The sequence below is a fragment of the Asterias amurensis genome, chromosome 21 (genome assembly GCF_032118995.1).
Source record: "Asterias amurensis chromosome 21, ASM3211899v1".
In the NCBI taxonomy this organism is placed as follows: Eukaryota; Metazoa; Echinodermata; class Asteroidea; order Forcipulatida; family Asteriidae; genus Asterias; species Asterias amurensis.
Window position 1 is genome coordinate 14,667,380 of NC_092668.1, and position 26,626 is coordinate 14,694,005.

Here is a 26,626-nt window from a genome sequence, read left to right on the forward strand (position 1 = left end):
AAAGTTATCAGTTATTTACAAAACTGAAATAAAAAATAAAAAAAAAAGTATAAGTTAGTTACAAACCTGTAAAGAAAAAGAAACTGGAAACAAAAAGTACAAGTTATTACCAACCTGTAAAGAAAAAGAACCCGCAATACAAATGTATCAGTTATTTACAAACCAAGCAGTATCAGTATATGTATGCAGCCTATTTCCGTACAAGCAGGCATAGTATAATTGCTTATAATTTCGGCTGAACGGGATTACATGCATATTATGCAGTTTTGGGTGTTTCAAAATGGCGTCCGTGCTACAGGCCTATACTCATTGCAAACATCAAACATAAACGTATCAGGAAATGATTGTTTCTAACTATATCACCCTAAAACATACCTTTGTTTCTGCGTCCAGCCTCTGTTAAGCAGCCACAATTACATGAATCCTTTGGATAGGCTTGAAAGAGACTTTTTGCCTGAAGTTTACAGAAAAACATAATTCGTGATCAACGTCAAAACTCCCCCCTTTAATTATCTACATACAACTGAACAACAGAGGGCGCACTCCATAATTAAAACAGGTTGCGCATATTATGAGTCGAGTCACAGACTCAGTCCAAACTTTTTCAGACTTTTGTGTAAATAATTCATGGTAGTTTCCTGAATATATTATGAAAATATTTGTTTAAAAAACTCATGATGGTAAATTTATACTTCCACTTTAAATTAAGATGACTCACAAAGTGAAACACTTCTCTTATCGATATGGGCGACCCTCATTAAGATTTTTGCAAATCCACTTTGGTCTTCTTTCCACTAAAGACTAAAACTGAACAGTAATTGTCTTAAATTAACCAACAACCGGACACAAGGAGCATTCTGTGCATTTTCTTTGCAGATATAATAACATTTAATTGCGCTTCTCTTACATGTTTCAATTTTAGTATTATTTCCCTTAATTCATTAATTTGTATACAAAAATAATTCAGGTCATTTTAAATGATCAAATACAAAAACGTAGTCTGAGTGACTGGGTTACACTCTATGGTTACACAAAGTAAATAAGTTTAATAAAGTTAGATAAAGTACATGATTTACTACAAAACAAAATTAATTGTTAAAATTTACCAATTTATTCACAAGAATGGCAGGGCTGAAACATCTCTGCCTATGTATCTGTAGTAGAATAGGTCATTTAAAACCATTAATTACCCTGCATTAAAATAGAACATCATTGTCAAAGTCATAAATCTCATAATAGACCCTTCTCATAAAATACCTACATTGAACATTGCCAAATAAAAGCCTTGGTGCCCTGTGCTTTGTAATGGTGCCCTGTGCAAGGTCCTGTACAGATTTCAATTTGCTCATAGATGTGCCCCTTATCAGAGGACAATTGCTGTGCCCCTTCAATAGCCACGTTCAAAACCTGGCAAGTGCACACCAATACTAGTGGTGGGCACCAGGCGTGGTGGGCACCAGGCATGTATGGCACACTGAACGACCAATGTGGGCTTTTGCAATAGACTGATAGTGGTGTGAGGCACATGCACATTTTGTCATTCTGTCTAGTTTACAACTATATGGCATTTGCCAACCAATAATGTCTGTATGGATGCGTGAATGTAATAATAATAATACTTCGTAGCACGTAATATTAATGTTTTGTAGCACAGGAATGTTACGCCACTTCACATGGTTTTCTTATCAAAATGAGATCAACAACACTTCTAACACATAGGACTTGAACTCTTAAAATGCTGAGTGAGGTAGTTACTTGCGCTTTAAGGCAATTTTTGCATGCTGCCATTTTAGGAGGGCGTGCACAGCGAAAAACAGACAACAGGGAAATTCCACTCAGCATTCTCAGTGTTTGAATTCTATGACATTACACAAAGTGCAATTACATTGAAACAGTTTGTGTTCATAACAACATCATTACCACCACACATGTCATGTTTTACATGACATACAAATATTTAAGCTCTTAGTTTTTTATTTATTTATTATTAATTTTTTTTACCATGTCTTCAAACTTTCCCTTTATACTTGGTGCATCTACGACCTTTGACCTGTTCTCTAAAATACTGTTATGGTAATACAAAGTATTAGGTTTTAGCTCACATTTCCTAGTAGTTGGATTAAGGGGCTTTAAAACATTATTATCCCTGTTCATCTGTCGTACTTTTAAACCATTCCTCAAACTCTCTCAACTTCCTGGGGAGCATTCACCCCCAAGCTGCTTGACTTAGCGCTAAGGGGGTAATCCACTACTGCTTCTCATTATACTCCTGGGTGCAGAGAAGCAATTATGGGTAAGTATCTTACTGAAGGACATGGTGTCATGATAACCCAGTGATCGCTATCAAACTAGACTGGTTCATCTTTCCTTTCAAATATTAATATCTTGACATTTTGTAGCAGCAGGGAGTATGAAAGCACTGCTTCGATGAACAAGTTCTCGGATGTTACAGACAATGTTTGGCCAGCAGACCGTTCCTCTTGGACAAAATTGGGTTAGAATGTGATGCACCAAACCATCACGGAAAAAGCTTGAGTTTAAAGCCACCTTCACTTGAATAAATACAAAAAATTAGTACACCATCAGCTCAGGACAATAAGGTCATAGTTCAATTTGTATGCGTTTCATGAAATGGATTTTGAATATTTTGGAGCTCTTGGTGAATAGAGTTCATTGATCGAGAGTGCTCTCTAAAGTTTTTGATTGCAAACATAAAACTGTAGGGAAAATATTCAATCTTCATTTTGTGATAAATTTTTGATTCAAATTTATCTGCATTTTCACTTTACACCCTTCTGTTCATGACAGAAGTTAAATTGCAAATGTTGACGACATTATAGCACTGAGCCGGTGGATGGCAATACACTCGTACAGATTACAAATTAGAAAAGTTGATTATATTTGCGGCAAAATTACATGCACTAAGCTGCTGTTAATAATGCTAAGAAAGAATGCAGCATTTGTTTAATCTATAAGACGATTTTTATAATTTACATTCTGGGGTTGTATTTTATATTTTGTGCATTTACATTTAGTGCAGGTGCACCTTCAAAGAAACCATAAGCCCAAAAGTTTTCTTGTCTTATTTAGCGTTGACATCTTGAGAACTGACAAGAAATTTAAATCTCACAATGGGTAGATAAACCACTTCAAAGCCAAAGATCGATCTCGGATCTTGTTCCACTGTTCTTCCTCATCTTCACAGCGGACGATACATTTCGGTGATCTGATCTTTAAAATAGTCAGCGATAGTCGCTCTCTTGTTCTTGAATGTAGGAGTCAGGAGACCGTTCTCAGCACTGAACAGTTCATCGTGGATGTGGATGTCTTTTGTCTGGTTAACAAGAAGAAAAACACAAAATCAATGAATTCCACCAAATAAACTGATTTCCTTTTCACAACTAACAAGCAAGGCCCAATTTCTCCAAACTGCTAAAGTAGAAAAAAGTTGCTAAGCGCAATAAAATTTTGCTTACACGAATAAGGTTACCAGCCAAACCGTGGCATATGTACAATTTGAGAGTGGAATCCTGATAATTTCTGCTTAGAAAGGCCACCTGAATTTGTATCATCCTAAGGGTGCTATGAAGGTGAATACCATTTTATCTTTGGGATGCACAGAGAATTCTAGGTCTTGACTTTCAGCTTTGAGAGGGGCAAAGCCATTATCATTTTGGAATTTTTTGAGTCTACTGGGAACTATTAAAGGGGCACCAAGGCCAAGATCAGGGCAACTTGGGCCTGGTAGATGCCCATCATTTAATACCACAGCAGATGATATTAAACAGACCATTAGTAGGAGGGTTAAATGACATTACTGCTCACCAATTCAAAGCCTTTCAGTCCTGCTTCCTTCCCGTGGGTCACAATTTGATTCAAAATGGCCGCCTTTACTCCCTGTAAAACCAAAGAAAGAAGAAGACCATTATTCCTCCATCATCAACAGACTCCTTATACACTTTGCTTCCTAAAGAAATCCTTTTCATGTTACCCGTGCAGGATTATTTTCAGTCAGAAATTTTTTCCTACCGCCTGCCCACCAACACACAGGAACTCAAATGGGATACCAGTTTTATAAACCCACCGCTTTGTGTTACATAAGAGTTCTGCTAGTCTATGTATCCTCCGAAACTAACTAGGACAGACATACAGTATCTATAATTTACAAATCAACCACCCTAAAAGGAGGCTTGGTGGAAGAAACAGTCTGGCACCATTCTACATGGTTAGAATAATCACTGATAGCGAGACAGGGTGACAGACCCAAGTGGATTGTTACCTTGAGTTTGCAGAGTTCTTTGAAGGATCCACTCAGATTATTTTTGCTGGCGTATTTCTTGAGTTCCTCCTCATCTGGAACGATGATCGCGACAAGACAAGACTAAAAAACAAAACAGAAAAACAAACATAAGTAAGGATCATCCACAGGGTACTGAATTCCATGTTCAAAATCTCCCTTTTTCCTGCAGTTATTGTGAAATCTCAATTCTAGACCTTTGTCCTTTTGTTGTACAAATGTAGGTTTATACAGATAAACAGGCTGTCGCCCACAGGGTACTGGAAATCATGCTCCAAATCACCCTTAATGTTTAACAGAGCTTTGGAAGGTACCGAGTATACGGTGCTAAATACACATCGGTGTGAGGGTCAAAACAAATTATAATGCTTATCTCAACAACAAAAATTAGGTTGAAATGCATGGTTAAACTTTCTTAATACCGTTGTGAAGTCGCCAATGAAAGTCCAATGTGAATGTACATCAACGCTCTTACTTCTTCTACTCCTATTAACTACTTAGCAAAGTCCGTAGGTTAGGATATGAATGCCAGGGAACAATTATAGTTTAGCGTCTTGCTCAAGGATACAAGTGGCAGGACCGAGATTCGATCCTACATTGGGAGAACTCAGCCAGCCCAACTTAAATTCAGTGCGCTACGTCGCTCGATCCTGACACCCTGCACCATACCTTTAAGCTGTCTCCGAAGATGAATGCCTGTGCCACTAGAGGGAGCTGTGTATAAACGCTCTCCAGTCTCTCAGGTGCAACGTACTCTCCTTGGGACAACTTGAAGATGTGTTTCTTACGGTCGATAATTTTCAGCGTTCCATTCTACGGAAAAAAATGGAATAATGCAGCACATTTTATTTCACATTTATAGAATGAAAGGGGATTGGATTCGGTCAGTGGTTTCTTTCCCTACTCTTCACCTCTGTGGACCCAGGTTCGAATCCCACCTCAGACCGGAGACTTGCATGTAGATTGGATTGTCAGCCCCTATCTGAATGCGTGGGGGTTTTCCTCCCGTCTGAACATTTTTTCTTGTTTCCTTTCCATCCTGTTACGGCGGTAATTAGACCGTTTGATGTGTTATAAAATCAAATTAAAATAAATTAAAAACACAAAGAATTTGAACCTTTGAAATTACAAATCTTTCTAAAGGCATCCTAATAACATAAGCAATCCACACTGTAGTCTTATATCACCATGGTCAAGTAGTTAGACTGTTGGTCTTTAGGTTCAGGGTTCAAATCTGGCCAATCGAATTCCTCCAGTATCAATTTCTCAAGAGTCATCAGGTTTCTTACCGGTAGCCACTCTCCAACATCCCCAGAGTGCAGCCATCCATCTTCATCAATCGCTTCCTTTGTCTTCTCTGGTTGTTTCAGATAACCCTTAAATAAGATTGGACCTTTGAAGCAAACCTGAGGAACAAAAAGAAATCAAATTAGAAAAGCTCTAGAGACCTTACCTCCTTGAACTTTTCTCCCGGATACAATGCTGCCAATGTCTTGTCATGTTTCTTGTATCCCTTAACAGTAATGAATGCCAACAGTCATTGCACCCCAAAGGAACCAGACTGTCTCTCGATGGATGATATGGATTGCCAACATAAGGATCCCTCAAGCACTACTTAAGCAGCAATACCACTGGCATTCAGGCTTTCCCCTGAAGACGAGCAGAGTATACTGTTCAAACATCGAGATCAAACCAGCTCTTTTCAGAGCCAACACTCCCTAAAAAGTAGATAAATTACATTTCTGTACGCGCAAGTTTACTAGATTATTTATAATTTATTCTTAGACTTAGGCCATATCCGAATTGGCTGCTACGGCTAGGGCTGTTGCTAAGGGTGTTGCTAAGGACGTCCTATACCTCAACGCATGATGAAGCTGAAATCTAGCTGTAGCCGTAGCTTTAGCCGCCAACTCGGATACAGCCCGTCTCTCATTGCAGCCTCCATGATCTACATGTTACGACTCACCTCTCCCTTATTGTTTTCTGCAAAGTAGTTCATGTCGGGTACGTCAGCCAGTTTGATCATGCAGGATGGAATGGGCGCACCAACGTGCCCAGCCGATGCGTCTCCCGGTGCAGTCAGAGTTGCACAAGCCGTACATTCTGTCTGTCCGTAACCCTCAGATACCTTCAAAAAATGAATCAAACAATAAGGGACAGTGTCTTCAATGGATGTTTAAAATCGGCAGGGTCTTGTCATTAACTAAAGGAACAAGCTTTAAAAAGTTTGTACTTTGTAAGGCAATGAATCAACAAGAACAACACGATTTGTTTAATTCTTTGAGATATTCTAGTCCGATAACTTGGCCAACTTACAACGCATCCGAAAGCAACTCGAAGGAACATAATGACGTCCGTTGACAGTGGGGCACTTCCTGTAATGATCCATCTCACGTTGCCACCGAGCAAAGCCTGGGAGAAAAACCAGTTCACCAAATAATGTCATGAATGTCAATCTCTCTCAATCATCTAAATCTTAAACACATGATGCCCAAAGACGTCTACAAAAAAGAGCCTGGTTCTTATTTCTTGTGAATGCGATATGAATTTTGACGTCACAAATTTGCAACAAAAAGTTTGTAACAGTCCTGCGAAACACAACAGCCTTGTGATGGCAAAATTCACTTCGCATTCGCAGAAAGTATGAACCGGGCTTTATTCCCCAGAATTTATGGGATTTAACTGGGCTTTTATATCACAGGTTATTCTAGTTGGTAAGCGAGTAGTTTACAACAACCATTTAATTTACCTGGATTTTGTTGAATATCAGCTTATCCCACATTGAGTTATTTCTGATGATACCACTGAAAAGAAGAAAACAAATCCATACTTTAATACATGAACAAGTCGAGGTACCAAACTGCACTTCTCCTATAGACATGATAGAGCGAAGGACGCAGCTATGTGTTCAAGCCGATTAAATAATTATAACAAGAAAATCTTAAAATCTATTTCAATAAATACACTATAAATACCTTTCAACCTCCGCTTTCTTTTTGTTGAATGCAAAATTGAAAAGAGCTCTCTTAATCCAGCTGCCACTGTTGACGGACGTCAAAACCTAAGACAGAGAAAAAGCACAGAATTATTTGTAATTGTGTTCTCCAGGTCTCTCATAACCTTTTTGCCACAAGTAACTTTGAAATGTAATCCTTATGTAATTCGCAAAAAATAGTTAATGGCCTGACGTTTCGACCCTAGCAGAGTCTTTCTCGAAGGCTAAATGATGGGATTAGCCTTCGAGAAAGACTCTGCTAGGGTCGAAACGTCAGGCCATTAACTATTTTTTGCATTTATACTCTCGGTCCATTTGGTTGGTAAGTTGTTTGCAACAGCTAATTCTATTTTCTACTTATGTAATTCAGAAGGCTTTTTCAAACACAATATCAACCTCTACCCTTGCATACCCCTGGTTGAAGAGAAGCAATTATTGTGAAGCATCTTGCTCAACCACGCAAGAGTCACGACAGGATTCGGACCCACACTCTGATGACTTAACCATCAGAACTTGAATTCCATGCTCTTAACCACTCAGTCATGACACACAACCAGTATTAACTATGCGATTTTGCAATTTTTGTAACACCTTCACTCAAAACGTTTTTTTTAGGGTCAGTGTATCTGACCTTGGTGTCGAACTAAGACTAAACACTGGAGTATTAACTGACCTTGTCGTATATTCTATTGAGGAGGCGGGGTACCGATGGGAAGACGGTGGGCTTCAAGGCCTGAACGTCATCCAAGAGTTTCTTAATATCTCCTTGGAAGAATCCAATGCGAGCTCCTTGCTGCATCAGACAGTACTGTCAAAGAATAAAACAAAACAAAAACAAGGGATTAGGGATTTTACTCTATGAAGTATCGCCCCTTCTCACATGGCTGGACTGCCACTTCAAGGTGAGGGCTACATTTAACTGATTCGGGATGTGGGCCCAAATCAACTGTCATCAGGGACACGTTGCCACCTACTCCTGGGGCTGAAACAGGGTTACCCCCATCACAGTCCAAAAGGATGTAGGCACGAGTATCATCCACTAGGGGCCTGGCTGGTAGAGCAGAAGGCACTACCTTCCCAACATGTTATGTTAAGTGCCTTGTTCAAGTGCCCTAGTGTCCTGACTGGGGTTCGAACCCACACTCTGCTGCTGACAGCACCAGAGCTTAGGTTTGGTGAACAAGACCGCTCGGACACGCACGCCAGAAAATATATATGGTATACATAATTCAAACTTCTAGGTGGCAATCATTTTTGAATTTCACATACCATCACCTTCAGTCAGGCTAGATAAACTTTAGACGGTTGAATTGTAAATCTAAATTTTCATTAATCGTTTTTTTGAAATGGTGGGAACTCCTCACAGTCATTGGGAAGCCAAAAATGACACTTGCAGTTAGATGTCAAACGAGGGTGGGCTATACGAACTCACCAAAACAAGTCGCTCATACTGATGCGCTAGGGGAAGATACGACAGATGAGTGTCATGTTCATCCATCCAACAAATCCCCTGAAAAACAAAAATAAATGGGTTACGAACAGTTTGTGCCTTGATGAATTCATCACAATTTCAACAAAGCAGTTAATGGGGTAAAAATTACAGTGTGCTTGCCTATATTCGCACAAAGAGTGCCCTAACATGACCCTGCTGAGAATAAATACTGACCTCTGAGAACATCTCAAGTCCCTTGATGTCTGTCATGAAGTTGTTGTGTGTCATGATCGCTCCCTTCGGAATACCTGTGCAAAAAAACATCAACATGTCAAGTGCCTTCATCTTGCCAGTGGGATTCGAACCAGGGTCCCAGAGAGGAAAGGCGAGGGAAAATACCACAACTATTGATCTTTACTCACATCTACTAAAAACTGAGCTTTCAAATGTTGTGGGTCGATTGGCAACAAATCGGAACAGCTTGATACGATAAAGTGCATACTTTACCTGTGGTGCCACTCGTGAAACAGATAGAGCAGGTGTCATCTTTAGAGGGCGGCTGAAGAAAACAAAAAATTAAAATGAATCAAATAAATGAAGAAATGATTAATGATTGATGAGCACTTATCACTCACGGACAGACACAAACGAACAAACAGACAGGCAAACAAAAGGACAGACAAACATTAGACATAACAGCTACACTGACACAAGATACTACTGACGACTAGTACATGTATCGAGCAAGTTCGAGTGCGCACATTAAGTTGACCACTGACCACCAACGTACATGCGCCATGACGCACACAATCAAACCACTTGTTGGAAGCCTAGTCAACAATCAGTACCCCGCTCCATAGCCTTTCATGTTTTTGCTATAGTGTCACTGGTTCCCCTCTGCACTTTACACATGTAAGTATGGGACAGGCTATCAGCTACCCTGGAAGAAACTATGGGCTCGAGGCTGGTTCCGAATGGTCGACCACAGTCAACCAATGGTAGACCAGTCTTGGTTCAAGTCAAAACAGTCAACCTTTAGTTAACCATAGTGCACACTCGCGCTTGATATGCGAGTGCAATGACATCCCAGCGATGCTACAAAACACTTGCAAAACACACAATGACCTCAAACGAATTAGTCTATACCTTAGGCTCGTGCGGATTATTGTTCCCAATCTCCATCAAATCTTGATAAAGGATTATCTCAATCTCTCGCTTCTCAAAGTCCATCTTCATCTCGTCGGGGATGGGTCCGTCCATGAGGACAATCAGTTTCACCGTCGAGGATTCATTGAGGATTCCTAGAAGGATCTTCAACTTTGCAGCCTTGTCGATGAAGATGATTGACATTTGAGCTGAGATGGAAAACAAAATACATAGAACATGACAAATAATGTGACTGTAGTTTCTGTTCGTGCTCATTGCCAGCTTTCTCCTAAAGACGAGCAGAGTATACTATTCAAAACATCGAGACCAAACTGACTCTTTTCAGAGACAAAACTCCTCATTAGTTTTATTACATGGTTGGACCAGCAAGTTTACTATTTTTTTTTCTTCTCACTGCCAGAGTTTCAAGCCTGGAATATCTTTATTGAGAGGGTGGGCCATTATTTTTTTTTTGAAATATTTTTGCGGTGACACCATGTAGACAAATCTCTTTTGAGTGATCGTGGTTCTGAGAAGAACAAGCGGACTCAAGGTTTCGGACAGTGTACTCGTAAGGAGATTGACAGTTTCTTTTTACAAAGGGCACTTTCAGTGGTAAAACTTAAGAGTCTGTGGGACAATTTCGAAGGGGAACCAAGGCCTTTGAGCAAGTAAAACCAAATCTATCATGGAAATACCGTTCGACAGAAATCCAAAATAATTTAACGCCAGAGACTAGAAGTACTGGATTAATTTTTACAAGACCCCATAACTCTTTGGTGTTGAACTTTCAAAAACACAAGGCCGTACTTGAATTGAATTGGTTTATTATTAGGGTTTTTTGTGCTATCGTGCTATAAAAAATACATTAAACACAAATCAAATATAGATACTTAATATATCGTTGCACTGCTATATTAAGTATCTATATTTGATTGTGTTTTATGTATTCTTTATTAATATTTGAAAATACCCTTATAATTTATATGTAAAATAATTCTGAATTTTGCCTGTGGCTCCGATGATACTTTTTTCAATAAACTATTTCAATTAAATTCAAATTATTACTTATGGTTCCACTAAACATGTTTCAATATGTCATTCATTTCCTTCTACTCCCCACAACCCGCCTGCTATAAATAGAACTATTTCCAGGTAAATATGAATCCCAAACACACAATTTGAAAATGAAAGCGAAATTGGGAAATCAAGTCTTGTTTCCTACTCACTGATGCCGATGATATGTTCACAAGCTTCGTTGCCTAGGGTGTCGTATAAAGCCACAGCGACCATAGAGAACGCAATGCAGGCTCGGTCCATTATCACCCACTGTCAGGAAAAATCGTTATCAAAACCACAGTTATGAAGAATGAGGAAGTCTAGGGTTTAGTGTCACTCCATGTCATAACTAGACACCTCTTTGTAACACTCAAAAGTACAATAAATAGCAAGACAAATTCTAAAAAGAACATAAATCTACCTAGCTGGTACATGTAGATACACACATGGTGTTACTGGAAACCTAATATACATTGATACCTCACCATGCAATCTCTCAAATCATTATTATAATTTATTATTATTATTATTTTTGTTTTAGGGTGGGGTGGTACTTTCTGGGTTTTTTCGCGAAAGAACAAGGTTTAGAAATAAAAAGAAACATAGTTTGCATCAACAGTTTTGTTTGGGGTGCCACACCTTGTAAATATACGTACCTCCGGTCTGTTCTGTGAGAAGATACCAATATTTGTGGAGTTGCTAGGAGTGCATCCCCTCTCCATCAGAGCTGACCCAAGGGACAATGAGTGGGCTTGAACCTGTCAACCAAAGACGTTGAGTTTAAGTATTTTTTGTATGCCACAAAACACAAACATACACAGATGATGATGACAATGATGATAGAAAGCTTCCCTTAAAATATTACTCATTGAGATGCTTTACTTATTGTGAAAAATGGGTTCTTTTAATGTGCATTTCACAACACACAGCACCAACGACTTTACTTCTTGTCCGAAGGACACAGCAATAATGAGCTAGGTCTGGGAGGGCACATCTTTTTTGATGACAGTTTTTTTTACTTCCGTGGACGGCCTGTGCTTGTTTTATTGATTTGCCCGAAGAATTAAAATATAAATAAAAATATAATATGGCTATTGTCTTGCTTATAGAACAAGTTTCACGACCGGGGCTCGAACTCACACTCTGCTGGTCAGTTACACCAGATCTTGAGTCCCGAGTCCACTTGGCCAACACACACAATATATTGAAATCTTTTACCCGAGCGAGGGCAGTATTTAAATTTTGTACCTGACTGTATGACATCCATTGAAAGGGAGCCTCAGAGGACGTTCTCCAACCCAAACACGGACCATCCCCTAAAAACAAAAAAAAATCAACAAATCAAGCCGATGATAAGAAAGTTTATACCATTCCATTTTCATTTCATTTATTCTGGTTGTGAAGCCAACGACTCCCAGAAGCGAACTCAATCACTGCACTAGCCAAGAACCCCATGAAGACCACAAAGAGATCTGAGACCACAAAGAGATCTGAGACCACAAAGAGATCTGAGACCACAAAGAGATCTGAGACCACAAAGAGATCTGAGACCACAAAGAGATCTGAGACCACAAAGAGATCTGAGACCACAAAGAGATCTGAGACCACAAAGAGATCTGAGACCACAAAGAGATCTGAGACCACAAAGAGATCTGAGACCACGAAGAGATCTGAGACCACGAAGAGATCTGAGACCACGAAGAGATCTGAGACCACGAAGAGATCTGAGACCACGAAGAGATCTGAGACCACAAAGAGATCTGAGACCACAAAGAGATCTGAGACCACAAAGAGATCTGAGACCACAAAGAGATCTGAGACCACAAAGAGATCTGAGACCACAAAGAGATCTGAGACCACAAAGAGATCTGAGACCACAAAGAGATCTGAGACCACAAAGAGATCTGAGACCACAAAGAGATCTGAGACCACAAAGAGATCTGAGACCACAAAGAGATCTGATACCACAAAGAGATCTGAGACCACAAAGAGATCTGAGACCACAAAGAGATCCGAGACCACAAAGAGATCTGAGACCACAAAGAGATCTGAGACCACAAAGATTAAAAGAAACGTTCAGAGTGAATTTACCTGATACTTTCATTCCATGGAGGAGTGTCTCGTAGCAAGTTGGTACTTCAGCATAACACGGTTCATCAACGACGTGTTGTCCATTCTTATAATCGCATAGCGGGCTAACGTGTACATGCTCTGGTCCCTACAACAAGTTGAAAAAAACCAATATTTAGAGAATTGGCAGTTTTTAAAGAAATTGGTATCGATGAATAACACCTTAACCACTTTCAGACATTGAACTTCGCTCTTAAAGGGGCACAGCAATTTCCCTCTAGTAAGGGCACCTGCATGATGTCATATCAGTAGGGCGCCCTCACATGGAGGTCAAATAAGCATGTGTACATTGGCCAAACTTGTGCACCTGACATACATTTTACATATACATTGTACACAAGAATGGTGAAGTCATTCTGGATGTTGATTGATGACTATAAACATTGTAGACCATGTGACATTTCCGCAGTCTACTCCGCGGCAGTAGAAAAACAAACATGACCTAGTTCTTAAGATCAAAATCTACACAGCAAAGTAGATTTGCAGAGGGTGTTACCGCAAACCGAATATGTACATTGATTGATGCCTCACCAAGCAATGCTTCAAAACCTATATAGAAGAGTTTGCGGTAACACCATGTAATAACAATCTCTAAACGAGTTGGGGTGGTTCTGAAAAGAACCGTTGGATTTACTCGACGTTTCGATCAGTATGCTCTGATCGTCTTCTAGATCAGTATGCTCTGATCGTCTTCAAAACCTACTATGTATACAGTGACATTATTTTTGTTGATACTACAACAAGGAATAAGTGCATACTAAGAACTGAGAATTTCACAGCAGGAATTGTACTTGATTTTTCTCTTCATTAAAACCAAGATGTAAAATCAAGGATCGTAAAAATAACCGCTTAACAAATTTTGAGTTGTGCTCCGTCCAAAGTGGATAAAAATTTAGCACAATTATATTTATTTCTCTATTTTTTGACATAATGTTTTCTTCCATTGAGCTGTGTGCAAATCATGCCTACATGATAACAAGGCTCTGTAGCTCTACTGTAGTCAACATAAATTATGATCAATGGAAAAAATCATCTATTTACATTGCATAATGCATACATGCAGTACAATAAATGTACGCAGTACATGCTTTAGGAAAACAATAGTATGGTCATAATGATATGCGCGTACATGTACTAGAGGTAGTTCTTGAATGGTTTCAGTTTTGGTAAATTGCTATTTTACTCAACTGGCAAGTTGCCAACCTAGCAGGTATTATAATAAATCCCAGCCCAATACATTATTTTCCATCTTGTAATTCTTATGGCCAGACAGTTTTTCCTGCATGAGCAATTGCAATGTACTGTGATGGGGCAATGAGGCAATCACCAAATAATAAACATTTCTCTTCTGTATACTAAATGTTCAAGACTAAATCACATCTAAAAGCTGCTTCTGTCTTGGGTTTTTCTTTTTGTTAGTAATGAATACAACATTTTCTAAAATTCTACTGGACTAGGCTATAGGGCTTGAATTTTTGGGAAAAGCTCAGAGCTCAAGTAGTTCAATGAGAAGAAAACTTGACGATCTATAGACGATGTGACCTCTGACGTCACACGAAAACCATAACATGATTCGCGCGCATACCGCCGGGCAAAACCTTTGTGTTTTGGCAGCCAGCTAGAAAGTGTACGCAATCTTACTATGACTGCGCAACTCAGTGCCCGGCGAAACATGACATATATAGTGTTTTGTCAACAGAGGGCGGTTTACAGGTCACATAGGTCACATCGTCTATAATAATCTGTTTGAACTTGAAAAGGTACTAAGAGAAGATATCTCATTTGTATTTAAATGATACATGTAAGTATGATTTATACAACAATCAACACACACAATTATAATGATCAAACTGAAAGTCAACATTTGAACACAAACAACACAAGACCACCGGGCTTGTCCGGTCACGAGTCTGCTGGCCCAATGCTATGATCACTGGCCCTGACGTCGATTTCACAAAACTCTTCCTAACTTAAGACTATCTTAGGACTTAGGGCGAGTCCCAACCCTGCACTGTAGCATGCAGACCTTAAGATTAATCCTAAGTTAGGACGAGTAACTTGTCCTAACTGAAGATAAGATGAGTCCTAACTCTTTGTGAAATGGACCCCTGGACTGGTTTCAAATGAGTTTGACTTACGGGTAATTCCACGGATTGCTGGCTCAAGGAGAAGGGTGGCTTGACAGGTTGTTGACCCCCAAACATCATGGCTGTCGTTCCTAACGCTGCCGCAGTCGCTGCTACTGCTACCACTGGATGTTCAGCGAGATATTCAATAACTTGAGCCATGACGGTCCTTTAGAAATACAAATAAAATCAAACGGAAGGAAAACATTAAAAGGCATTTGACAATCAAGTCCAGATTTGGGTCAAGAGCAAGGCCTTAAAGGGAAGGTAGAAACTAGATGTTTGTTTAAAACTCTTAAAGTTAATGGCAATAAAAACTTACTTAGTAAGAAGTATAGAAGCTTTCGATAATATAAAGCATTTTGAGAAACATTTCACATCAAAGTAATATAGTTATGTAAAGGGTATCAGTTTTTATCCCCCAAAACTGAATTTGAGAAGCACTACTGTCGGTCATTTTTCTCAGATTGTGTCCTTGAGGACTTTGTGTTTGTCTTTAGGGATTTTGTTTTGAAAATTTGACTCTTTAAGCGCCATGGAACATTTCTCATTTCTTTTTGATGGATTTGGCGCTATACAAATTTTAACTATTGTTATAAATATTATTACTATTATTCCAATTATGAAATATACTAGAGAAATCACAGAGACTTTATTCTGACGGTTGCTGCATCTTTAATTTGTTTGTGGCTTACGATTCAATGAAAGGGAAAGGCCAAGGTCAAACCCTGGGTGTCATTTCCTACAGCAGATACAGAAATCCGAATCCGGTACAATTAAAAATGCCCCTTTGTGAAAGTTCGGCCATCCTTGCAAAAGACTTTGACATTGAGCTTCATGCTTCATCAACCGGTCTTAGACATTGATCGTCATGCTTCATCAAACGGTCTTTGACATTGATCGTCATGCTTCATCAACCGGTCTTTGACATTGATCGTCATGCTTTATCAACCGGTCTTACATATCTTAGCAAGATATAAGGCTTACAAAAACTTTAAATGTCTCCAGTACAAAAAAGTTCTGCACTTTTCTGGTAATGAAACCAATGATGCCTCATAAGTTAAATTTAAAGTCGTGTACATGTAGCTCGCGAGCCTGAGGAAACCTGTAAACAAGGGTGCTGGTTATATGGGAGAATGAGACGGATAGCTGAGACCATGACACCAGGACTCAAACCCACCCTCTGCTGATCAGAAACTCCTGGTCCAGTCCAGTCCAGGTTCCAGGTTTCAGGTTTTCAGTTAATAAATACCAGGGGTAAAAATTGTCAAAGAACAAGGTTTCTTTTCTTTGGAATTGCGCTATATAATGTAGGAGCCATTATTATTCACAATGAATTACAGGCCTTGAACTTTGCTCTTGAAGGGGCACAGCAATTTTCCTCTGGTAAGGGGCACCTTTATGAGGAAAATGTCAATGTGTATTGGTAACTTTACACCACAGACAAAGCACAGGGCATTTCCCGCTTCTTTCCCGCTTCCATTTCCCGCTTCTTTCTGGATCCTTCCCTTAATCCCTTTCCCCTCTCTTTTTCTTTAAATGGATATATGTATTTGTTTGTACTTGTTTTATGCCTCTGAAGGAGGTCCGGTTTGGATCGAAAGCTGAGGCAATCTACCCTATTAAGTATATTATTAAATAATTAACCATCATCATAATATTATAATGATGGTTGTAATCTGCAATTTTACTTCCTCGTATTATAAAAGTATTTGAGTTCCTGCTACCATACTTTAGGCAAAGAAGAAGATTGAATATGAAGAACAAGAAATAGTAGAAGAAAAGTGACTGACAAAATCATTAATCTTACCATTTTGATGATGAAAGATTGAGTGCATGGAGAAAAGCAGAAACAATACAACAAGTATACGTATACGTGTACACATACAGCAACGTTACCTAAGCACTTCAACTGCTAACAATGTACAACACGCCCAAAATAGAAGTCGTAGTTTCTGTTTTTTGTTTTTTTTTATCTTTACACACATATGTATGCAGTGAAGTGGTTTTGCAATGAACAACACAACCCAGCGATCAGTCAGTTCACAATGGATATGCATGGTTGCACAATCCACTACAAATCCATTCAACTCCAAATTTTCTGCTAAAAAACACAAACGCTAATAAAAATTGCTTGATTGATTGACTGATGTAGGTTGAGTATTGACAACCTGTGGACACTTGTGTTAAAGACACTGGACACTATTGGTAATTGTCAAAGACTAGTCTTCACAATTGGTGTATCTCAACATATGCATAAAATAACAGACCTGTGAAAACTTGAGCTCAATCGGTCATCGAACTTGCGAGAAAATGAATTTCGTTTTAGAGAAAGGGAATCGAAAACAATCAGACGGTCCTTTGCCTTTAAAGACAATAGAATGGAAATTAAAATGTGAATTGGTTTTCTTCGTAGAGACTGCATGGAACTGGTTGCCTGTAAATTATCCTGGTATGAAAACCATTTGAAATTTTCACAGCTAAGTTTTTATGATAGGATTAAAACAATCAAACGGTCCAAAAAACCAAAGGATATTTTGCCTTTCAAAAAGACAATTAAATGGAAATAGAAAAGTGAATTGTTTATGGGGACTGCCTTGAAGTGGTTGGTTGGAAAATTATCCTGGTATACCATGGAGCAACAATTTTTTGATTTTTAACTATGGATTCTGTTTTGTGGGTGCTTTGTGACCCTGAACGATGCTTTAAAGTTGAATTCAATTCAGCCCCTGTGGTGGAAATTCAAACAATAACCAACTGTATATTAAGTTTTTCGGTCCACAGGTGCCGAGGCGAAGCGAAGGCCTTTGGTGTGTGGAATGTTGGTAGACTCAATCAAGCCTGAAGTGGAATTGTTTCTCCAATCTCTGCTGTAAACAGTCTTTAGCAAAATCTTTTTTTTTGTACTACGTTACTTTTCTTAGGTCTATCGAACTAATTACAGATTTCTAACAAATAATCAACAAAAAAGACTGTCAAACATACTCACTAACTAAGCTTTCACACTTAACTGCCCAACAAAACCAAGCGAAGTTTATGTAGGATCCCTACTGCCTCAATCCTCAAAAATCAACCAACAAAAAGGAATCTGAGGGCATACTGTAGGGTCAAAACATTTATTGGAAATTTGTGCAAAATAAAATAACTCTTGCAAGATTTCTTTAGGATGGCACATGTCGTTACTTTGCAGTCAGTTATGAAACATCAAACATTTATCTTTATCTTGTTTACTTTGAAATCGGACGATGTTTTTGGCAAAATAAAGTGACTGCTCTGGTATACATTGTCTTGTTATCTAATGAATCAGTTCAATTCAATGTTTTATCTACATGAAGTTTGTACTATGGTTTACCTTTTATATCTAGTGGAGATAAACCCTTGCCCCCCTTGGTCCTTGGGCATAAATAAAAGACTTTGATAAAACTGTAAGCATTGGTAAGGGCTGTAAAGTGTACACTAAAAGTGTGATTGTCTTTTTACTGTGTGTATGGACTACCGGTTGGATATGACTGTTACCCCAAAAAACTGTTTTGCTTGAGGCTGAGCACATACTCCATAGACCATAGCCCCCTAGCCTAGGCTTGTTTTTAACTGTCTACTGAATACTTCCTTGCATTGTCTAGACAGCAGACGTTGGCAGCCCATTCTACGTGTACATGATTTATGTTGAGTGTAATGTAACGCCATTGTAATATTATTGTCATTTGATAAGCATGGTACGATACATGTGACAGCATGCACACACAAGTCACGTCAGTGGGGTGGGGGTAGCAAGCCAACGAGGAAGGGGGCGGCGAGAACAATTCCATAAAAACCACAAATTAAAATGGCCACAGTGCCACATTGAATAATGCATTCTTATCAAAAGTAGCTTTCCTTAAATCACTTCTTATCACTTCACCTTTTACTTACCTAAAATAATAAAATGTTCAAGTTATCTGCTGGATGGGATGAATTTTCTTACGTCTGCTGAGCCAAGCGTTCGGCCTCCTGCGTTTTGTTGCTGCTAATAATACTGCATGCTCGCTCTCAGTGGTATTAGTCTTTGTTCAAGGCTCCTCTGTTAAAAATATCTTACAAGGATCTATTGCCGAATGTTTCTGATAAGCGATGGAAATTAATGATTTCTTTAAAAAACTGCAATAACAGCGGCTAAAAGCCGAAACGTACAGTTTACGAAAATATTATTTACAAATTATTTAAAGAATTGACAGTTTTTATTTAATCACACAGAATAAAAAAAAACTTACCGCAGGAGCTGTAGGATAATAAACAACAGGAGCGTATTGAATAAAGACTAAAATCCTCTGCATCACCCTACGCGCGAAGAGACGGCAGAGAACCCCCTTCGCTCGTCCCGTGCGCCTTGCTTTAAAAGAACCACCCGGTACCAGACGATTTTCAATCAACTGCCGATAGAGGGCCAAGTACCCAAATCGAGGCAGGGTGGTAAAGTCAGCAGGGAAGTAGCAGTGAAGGACTGTTGTGTCATTTTGATTTACATACAAGCGGGAAAAGGATGGCATCAATTTGATATTATTCAGTGTGCTAGTTTTCAAACAGTGCCATAATAATATGCGCCGTCTCTCACGACCACCTGACGACATAGTCTTGGTTCAAGACTCTCTTGGATTTGTCACAAGAGAGCGCGCTATCACCCCCAACGTGCTATCAACCACGAACCGCTATCACCCGAGAACCGCTATCACAGGAGAGTCTTGGCACATTTGTTAAATCTCCCCCCAAAATCGGGGGGAAACATAATGCGCGTGCGTAGGTTTCCCGCAGAGCCCGCCCCTTTTTGGGGGGGAGATTTAACGAATGTGCCAAGACTCTCCTGTGATAGCGGTTCTCGGGTGATAGCGGTTCTCGGGTTATAGCGGTTCGTGGTTGATAGCGCGTTGGGGGTGATAGCGCGCCCTGTTGTGACAAATCCAGGAGAGTCTTGAACCAAGACTACTGACGACAGGGCGCTGGTTATAATTTGTGTAATATCCAAAAACTATTATAAAGAGCATCCTGGACCTTGCATAATAATATGAGCCAACTGATCCAGATGTGTCAAAGGCCACCCCCCCCCCCCCCCCCCCCCCCAGGACACCGGGTGCGGTCACTCAACTCTGAGCTGGGTTAGGGTTAGTTACTTTGACTGCTTAAAGAGAGCTTTAAAACAGTGTCGTCACTCAGTGGGACCGACACTGATTATTAATAATTATTACCAAAAAAAACACACAAAAGTTGTATTAGCGCCCTCTGTTGGAATCCTGTTGATTTATTAGTCTTACTCCTAGACGTGTCAACACTTCGTGTATAAGGTCAAAAAAACGTCTGCTTTAATAACATACGGTAGCCCCAAAAGACACTAAAAGTTTTAGTAAAACATGCAAAATACATCCCATCTACTTTTATCATCAATAGTTAAATCTTTCCGTGTGTTTATTCCTTTAGAGCTTCCACTTTCTTCAAGAAGAAATGTGGTTTTGAGAGAGGAAATGTTTACTATGGCTAATAGAAGGTAAATGTTTTTTCGTGAGGTTTGTATTTTGTGGGATTTGAGATGTATTTTCGGGGACACTACACCCCAGACAGGCAGCAGCTAGGCGCAACGTCTGAAAATATCAGCAGGTTGTTTTTGCTGTCATTTGACTTCGATTCACTGATCATAACAAACGCAGAAATAGTTACTGCTCAAATTTTATTGTTTTAAAGACTGAAAAGGTTTCTGCAATTAAATCAATTATGTCGAATCCTTGTGCTGGATGTAACAAGACAGTATATCATGGTAAGTCATTTTTGTTAGATTGCCAAAATAAGTAGTAATAGTATGTCATTTGAATTGTTGACAACAGTTTTGTTGAATTGAAATTGTTGTTGTCAAACTCAAATGTCATTCTTTTTTTTTCTTTGAGAGTTTGAATTGGGTAGGCCATGTAAAAAAACACAAAATTGGCTAAGCTCATTATCATTTCTTAGCAGATGAATAGGACCAGCTAAAATTACATTTTTGCCGTTGTTGCACAAAAAAAGTCGCCAAGCATCTGCTTATTAAAAAAATGAAAACAGCTTTTAATTATAAAAAAAAAAAAAAAAAAAAGTAAGTAAGTAGAACGAAATTAAATTGGGCCCTGGCTGGGCCCATCATATTCTTATTCATAAACATGATAAATCCGTTTTTTTTTTTTAAACCAGAAATTTCCTTGCCAAGCAATAAAGAACCGAGGTAACTGCTTAGCAATGGTAACGGTTGGTAACTGTATAATTTTAAAGTACATGTATGATGTATATAGTTTCTATATAGTCTGGTTGGTGACCTATTGTTTTATAAGCAGTTCATGTTCCCTGACTGCAATAGCAATAATGAATACTAATTGTCATGACGGTGTCTGACTATTTACCTACCCAGCCTCACTTTGGTACAGTGATTTTTTTTTTTTTATGTTTTGTTCACCATTTTCTCTTCTGGGCCCAACCCAAAGTAACAAACCATAATGAGTCACAAAAAGAATCATTTTAAAATAAACATTGTTTATTTTAATTTTATTGTACCCTCAAGCAAAAATAAGAATGAGATGATTAAAGTCACCTGGAAGTGGTATTTTTTCAAAATAAAGCTTTTGTCACTAATATATGTGTTTTGATGAGTTGAATGTGAATAAACAGTTAACTAAGGTTTTAAAAAATCAGTTCTTATGTTATTTACAAATTTAAGAGTAGACCCCGACCCGAGAGGGCGCTGTTCGTGACGTCAATCGAGGCAGACTTTGCCTGTAATGCGTAGAGTAAACACAATTGCAAAGTACATGTACAGACCAAGTCGTGAGTTTGTACGTTTCAAAAAAAATTGTTTTTGTTTTTTTCCGGCAATGCCGACCAGGTGTATTGCTGCTGAATGCAGAAAAACACTTTTTGAAATGTACCAACTCACGACTTGGACGTACATGTACTTTGCACGTGTGTTTACTATATGCATTGCAGGCAAAGTCTGCCTTGAATGACGTCACAAAAGGGGTAGGCGGAGTCAGCCCCCCAAACAACTTTATATATTTTTTAAACATATAAATCGTGACAAACAATTACTAAAAAAATTGTTTTATTGTTCATAAGCATATACTGTTATGTTTGAAAGAAAAAAAATTCTATTTCCAGGTGACTTTAAGGAAAGGGGAAATTATCTCCCGCCAATCCGCAATGGGTGCGGGCAGGCGTGGACAGAAATGCAGCAAGTTTCTCACCTATACGTTGTCATCAACAACAGCTGAGCCCAGAGAACGACTCATACAAAGTCTTGTTTCCTTAATTCCAGTGCAAAATTTCATGGAGCTGCTTTATGAAAACAAAAAAAATAAGCTAAGCAAAACAAAATTATGCTTACCAGAATTTGCGTCACCAGTCAAAATGGAAGGTCACATACTATTTGTGACTGTTTCCTGCTCATTATTTCTAAGTAGGGATTATTAAGCAGTATTTTCTGCTGTTCGAAGCAGCTCTATGATGTTAAGCCTCATGGTATACCAATAGCAGTCTCTGTGTTTAATTTATGGATTTTTAATTTTTATTATCCCTCATTGATTCCTATGTCTTGCTTCATTCACTGACTGAAACTTTCATTTCATTTCAAGCCCAAGCGCTTTAAAATTCAGGTCAGTCAGGCCACAAAAGGGCACCAAGGCAATGACTTCAGGCAAAGAGGCAATTAATAACTAGGGGCATAGACTAGATGCAATGGCAAGGGGCAAGCGGCAATGACCAGGGGCATGAAGGCAAAGACTAGGGGCACCAAGGTAATGATTTCAGGCAAAGAGGCAATTGATAACTAGGGGCATAGACTAGATGCAATGGCAAGGGGCAAGAGGCAATGACCAGGGGCATGAAGGCAAAGACTAGGGGCACCAAGGCAATGACTTCAGGCAAAGAGGCAATTGATAACTAGGGGCATAGACTAGATGCAATGGCAAGGGGCAAGAGGCAATGACCAGGGGCATGAAGGCAAAGACTAGGGGCACCAAGGCAATGATTTCAGGCAAAGAGGCAATTGATAACTAGGGGCATATATACTAGATGCAATGGCAAGGGGCAAGAGGCAATGACCAGGGGCGTGGAGGCAATGACTAGGGCCATACATGTATCTAAGGCAATGACAGGCAATGGCCTGGGGCACCAACTAGGGGCAAATGAAAAATGACCAGGGGCAATGAATAAATGACCTCAGTGCAGTATTGGCTTTATGACCTGTCTCATGGACCCTACCGATTATCCAGTAGAAGTAGAAGTAATACACACATCAGAATCACTTGAAAAAAAAGATTCTTGAAATTCAGATATTCAGGCTCCAGGGGCATCTTGAAACAAGTTTCTGTTTTCCTTTGGCCTTAAAGAAATTCCTTTCCTTCCTCTGCAGTGTTTACACAGGGAATTTATTGTATACTATAAACTGAGATAGCATTGTCAGAAATTCATAATTCACTGACTAGCTTATTGTGTTGCATTGTTTGGTTATGAAAATAGAAATGTGGGTCACACCTTTAGATCAGTATACCTTGACCCAGTGGTGTCCAGACTGAAAGATGCGGTGCATTCTTTGGCAGTAGTGTTCTGTGTGTTACAGCTAGACAAGGCAGGCAAGAATCTAGATGCATAGGCCCTACCTGCCATTTTTAATTGGAATTGTCCAGATGTTGTAGATAAAAGGGCCGCAACCTGACAAGAGACAGCAATGAACAAGATGAAAAAGTTCTGGCAAGAAAAAAGAGTTTCTGTGGGAAATTGCAAGACCTTGTGAAAAGAAAATAAAAACAGTTAGTGACCTGATGTTTTTGTCCCTAGCAGAGTCTTTCTTGTTTGCATCTATACCATTGGTCCTACTTAGTGGTGAAGCAGTTTGCAACAGAACACAATTTTTTAAATAGAAATTATTAGACACCACAATTTCAAACAGCCAGTTGGAGTTTTCAGAATGCTGCATACTGGAATCTCAAGGAACTTTTACGACCCCCCACCCCAATAAAAAACCAAGACCTGAAATAAATTCCTCTGTCACTATTTGCCAATGGGTAAATGTTTGATGGCACGCCCTAACAACAATCAGTTGGCTGCTTCAAAGTACTACTTTTGACCTTTAAACTTTGCGTCAATTATGAGCCTCCACACCTTCACAACAAACACATCGCCTCAGTAACCATGTTTTCTTTTTTTTCAGTTGTTTCAATAATTAGCTACAAACTGGTTAAAGATCAAATGTCTGCACAATAAGAAAGTCCTCCGGTTAGAGGCACTTTGAATGTCAGACGAGTTTTGATGCCCCCTACAGGCTGTGATTAAGCGTTATAAACATAATATTGTTATTTTTATGAAGAATACTATGAAGTATAAGGAAAATGTTTAATTAATGGTATTGGGACTTTTGCAAAGTGGACTACGGCAATTGCTGTCTCTGCAATGGGTTATTAAAGGAGAGTAAGAAAACTTCTTGGTAAAGGGCACCATGTATGAAGAAATTGTAAATTTCTACTGGAGCATCTCAAGGGCACCAAGGCAATGACCAGGGGGCACAGAGGCAATCGCCTTTGGTGCAAGCATCACTCCTGCGGGCAATCACTCACCTCAGAAACCGACAAGAAAATATTGAACACTGTGCCCCCCCCCCCCTGACTAAACAAGTCTCAAGTGTTGACATGGCTTTATGTTATCGTTAATCTACCAGACAAACACCGGAGAGAAGGGCCTGACTCTAAATGCAAACATATCATGGCCCAACCTCCGTACAATTTCTAGGATTTTCTGAAGTATACAGCTGACCTTGCTGCGGTTTAAACTCTAAAATTTGATCATGAAGTTTTAAAGAAACATCATGTATAACAATAATATCTGAAGAAAAAAACCCGTTGATAATTGTTTTTCGTTTTTTCCACAGCTGAGCAGTTGGTAGCCATGCACAAGTATTGGCACAAGCCATGCTTCAAATGTAATGGCTGCAAGAAGACATTAACGCCTGGCAAACAGAACGTGGTAAGACATCTTTCTTAGTTTCATTCCTCAATGGTTCAAAAGTCTCCTTCCAAAGAGAACTAGCTAACTGGTCCTGCTGGCCCGCGTCACTGAAAAAGTGAAAGGCAAACCCTTTGCCTAGATTGTAAATTGTTTGCAGTTCACTGCAGGCTATTTTTTCTTCTTCATTTTGGAATGCAAGCCATGAATGAAAATTTACATTGACAAGAGCCTGGGGCCTTTCAACACAATAGATGTTTGAGTACGTTGTCTTTACTGAAATATCTTCTCCACACAAAAAACATGACCTTGCTTGTGTTTACTTTAACTAGACTTGCTCAAATCCTTCCATTGTTGGATTAGTCTGTCGGCACTTGTAAGATAAATAGGTCTACTTGTTCTCATGACAACTGTCATTGTTACTGAATTCTTTTGCTTTGTAAAAACAAGGTTTCAAAAACATCCCCAATTCTACGAGGGGTTTATCAACCTTTCTGGAGTAGAACTAGACGGCAAAGGACGGCGGCCCAATTTCATAAAGCTGCTTTAGAGTTTTTGTATTGTTTTTGATTTTAAGGGGCACCAAGGTCTAATCAAGACCAGGGGCAAGATGCCATAGCCTCTTTGTAGCAGTCATGATATGTTAGATACAGTATTGTAATCAACAATTCTCTTTTCATTTTCAGCATGAGGATAAACCATACTGCCAAACATGCTACGGCAGCCAATTTGGACCAAAAGGTACGAAGTCTCACTGATTATAAAGTCCATGCTAACACCAATCCTCCAGAGAAATATCTGATAGTATCTAAACAGAACTGCTTTGTTCCAATTGAAGGCTTCAGCAGTTTGGACACGGCCTTTTGTAGCAAATATCCATCCAACACTAAAACACCACCGTCATGACTGTTGTTATAACTTGTAATGTTTGTTTTTTTTGTTTTTTGCAGGGTACAGCTCTGGCAATCCATCTGCTGTTAATAGCTACGTGAAAAAGTAGACCCGCAATCAGTGAGTTATGAGTATACGCACCGGGACACAAAGAATTCAACGAGTTATAAAGAGTACCCGGTATGCGCACGAGGGACACACAATGAGCTCAACATCAGACTGCAGTATCAACTTCAGAAACAACAAAGCCAGTTGCAACTAGACCAAAGAGCTTGTATATTAGTGCACAATTACGTCACATCTCATCCCAGTACTGCCGCGAAGAAAACAAGTTACCAGACTTATATGAGTTCCTGTGAATGGTGTCCTGACTTCTTTTGATCGATCAGCTGAAAAATATGCGTCTTTGAAAACTTTCCTGTCAGCTGAATAATTTATTCAAATTCTGCCTTGTCAGCCGTTGTTTCATTACTCTAATGGAAAACCCTTTGAAGCATTTTTGCTCTGCAATCATTACCAATCAATCACTATTAATGGTAGATAGACCTTCCATATGGTTACAGATA

General features: G+C 39.2%; 2 protein-coding genes across 4 annotated transcripts; one reads left to right on the forward strand and one right to left on the reverse strand.

The window, feature by feature from the left end:
- Nucleotides 1-855: 855 nt before the first annotated feature.
- On the reverse strand, nt 856-19,528 carry LOC139953050 (long-chain-fatty-acid--CoA ligase 1-like). Of its 3 annotated transcripts, XM_071952446.1 has the most exons (21): nt 19,436-19,510; nt 19,098-19,211; nt 15,198-15,354; nt 13,021-13,147; nt 12,178-12,245; nt 11,586-11,687; nt 11,100-11,199; nt 9,871-10,079; nt 9,232-9,283; nt 8,959-9,032; nt 8,725-8,802; nt 7,966-8,100; nt 7,273-7,358; nt 7,047-7,101; nt 6,614-6,709; nt 6,264-6,425; nt 5,587-5,703; nt 4,967-5,110; nt 4,280-4,381; nt 3,826-3,897; nt 856-3,334 (listed from the first exon to the last, which is right to left on the reverse strand). In XM_071952446.1, exons 3-21 carry the CDS (start codon nt 15,345-15,347, stop codon nt 3,200-3,202), a joined length of 2,064 nt encoding a protein of 687 aa, XP_071808547.1. In that variant the 5' UTR covers nt 15,348-15,354; nt 19,098-19,211; nt 19,436-19,510; the 3' UTR covers nt 856-3,199. The 3 variants fall into 3 exon arrangements, with proteins under 3 accessions (XP_071808547.1, XP_071808549.1, XP_071808548.1); XM_071952448.1 differs by lacking the exon at nt 19,098-19,211 and having other exon boundaries at nt 19,436-19,528; XM_071952447.1 differs by lacking the exons at nt 19,098-19,211; nt 19,436-19,510 and adding an exon at nt 16,996-17,129.
- A 1,032-nt stretch (nt 19,529-20,560) lies between these two features.
- Nucleotides 20,561-26,570, forward strand: LOC139952993 (cysteine-rich protein 1-like). The gene is made up of 4 exons (XM_071952364.1): nt 20,561-20,967; nt 25,096-25,190; nt 25,856-25,910; nt 26,120-26,570. Exons 1-4 carry the CDS (start codon nt 20,925-20,927, stop codon nt 26,167-26,169), a joined length of 243 nt encoding a protein of 80 aa, XP_071808465.1. The 5' UTR covers nt 20,561-20,924; the 3' UTR covers nt 26,170-26,570.
- The last annotated feature ends 56 nt before the right edge of the window (nt 26,571-26,626 follow it).

Excerpts from the sequence above, each read along its gene's own strand:
- LOC139953050 (XM_071952448.1), bottom strand. The coding sequence starts at position 15,347 with ATGGCTCAAGTTATTGAATATCTCGCTGAACATCCAGTGGTAGCAGTA. Across the intron at positions 13,148-15,197 it reads AGCAATCCGTGGAATTACCC|GGACCAGAGCATGTACACGT; the intron begins GTAAGTCAAACT and ends AACTTGTTGTAG. Across the intron at positions 11,200-11,585 it reads TCTCACAGAACAGACCGGAG|TGGGTGATAATGGACCGAGC; the intron begins GTACGTATATTT and ends TTTTCCTGACAG.
- LOC139952993 (XM_071952364.1), top strand. The coding sequence starts at position 20,925 with ATGTCGAATCCTTGTGCTGGATGTAACAAGACAGTATATCATG. Across the intron at positions 20,968-25,095 it reads TAACAAGACAGTATATCATG|CTGAGCAGTTGGTAGCCATG; the intron begins GTAAGTCATTTT and ends TTTTTTCCACAG. Across the intron at positions 25,191-25,855 it reads CGCCTGGCAAACAGAACGTG|CATGAGGATAAACCATACTG; the intron begins GTAAGACATCTT and ends TTTCATTTTCAG.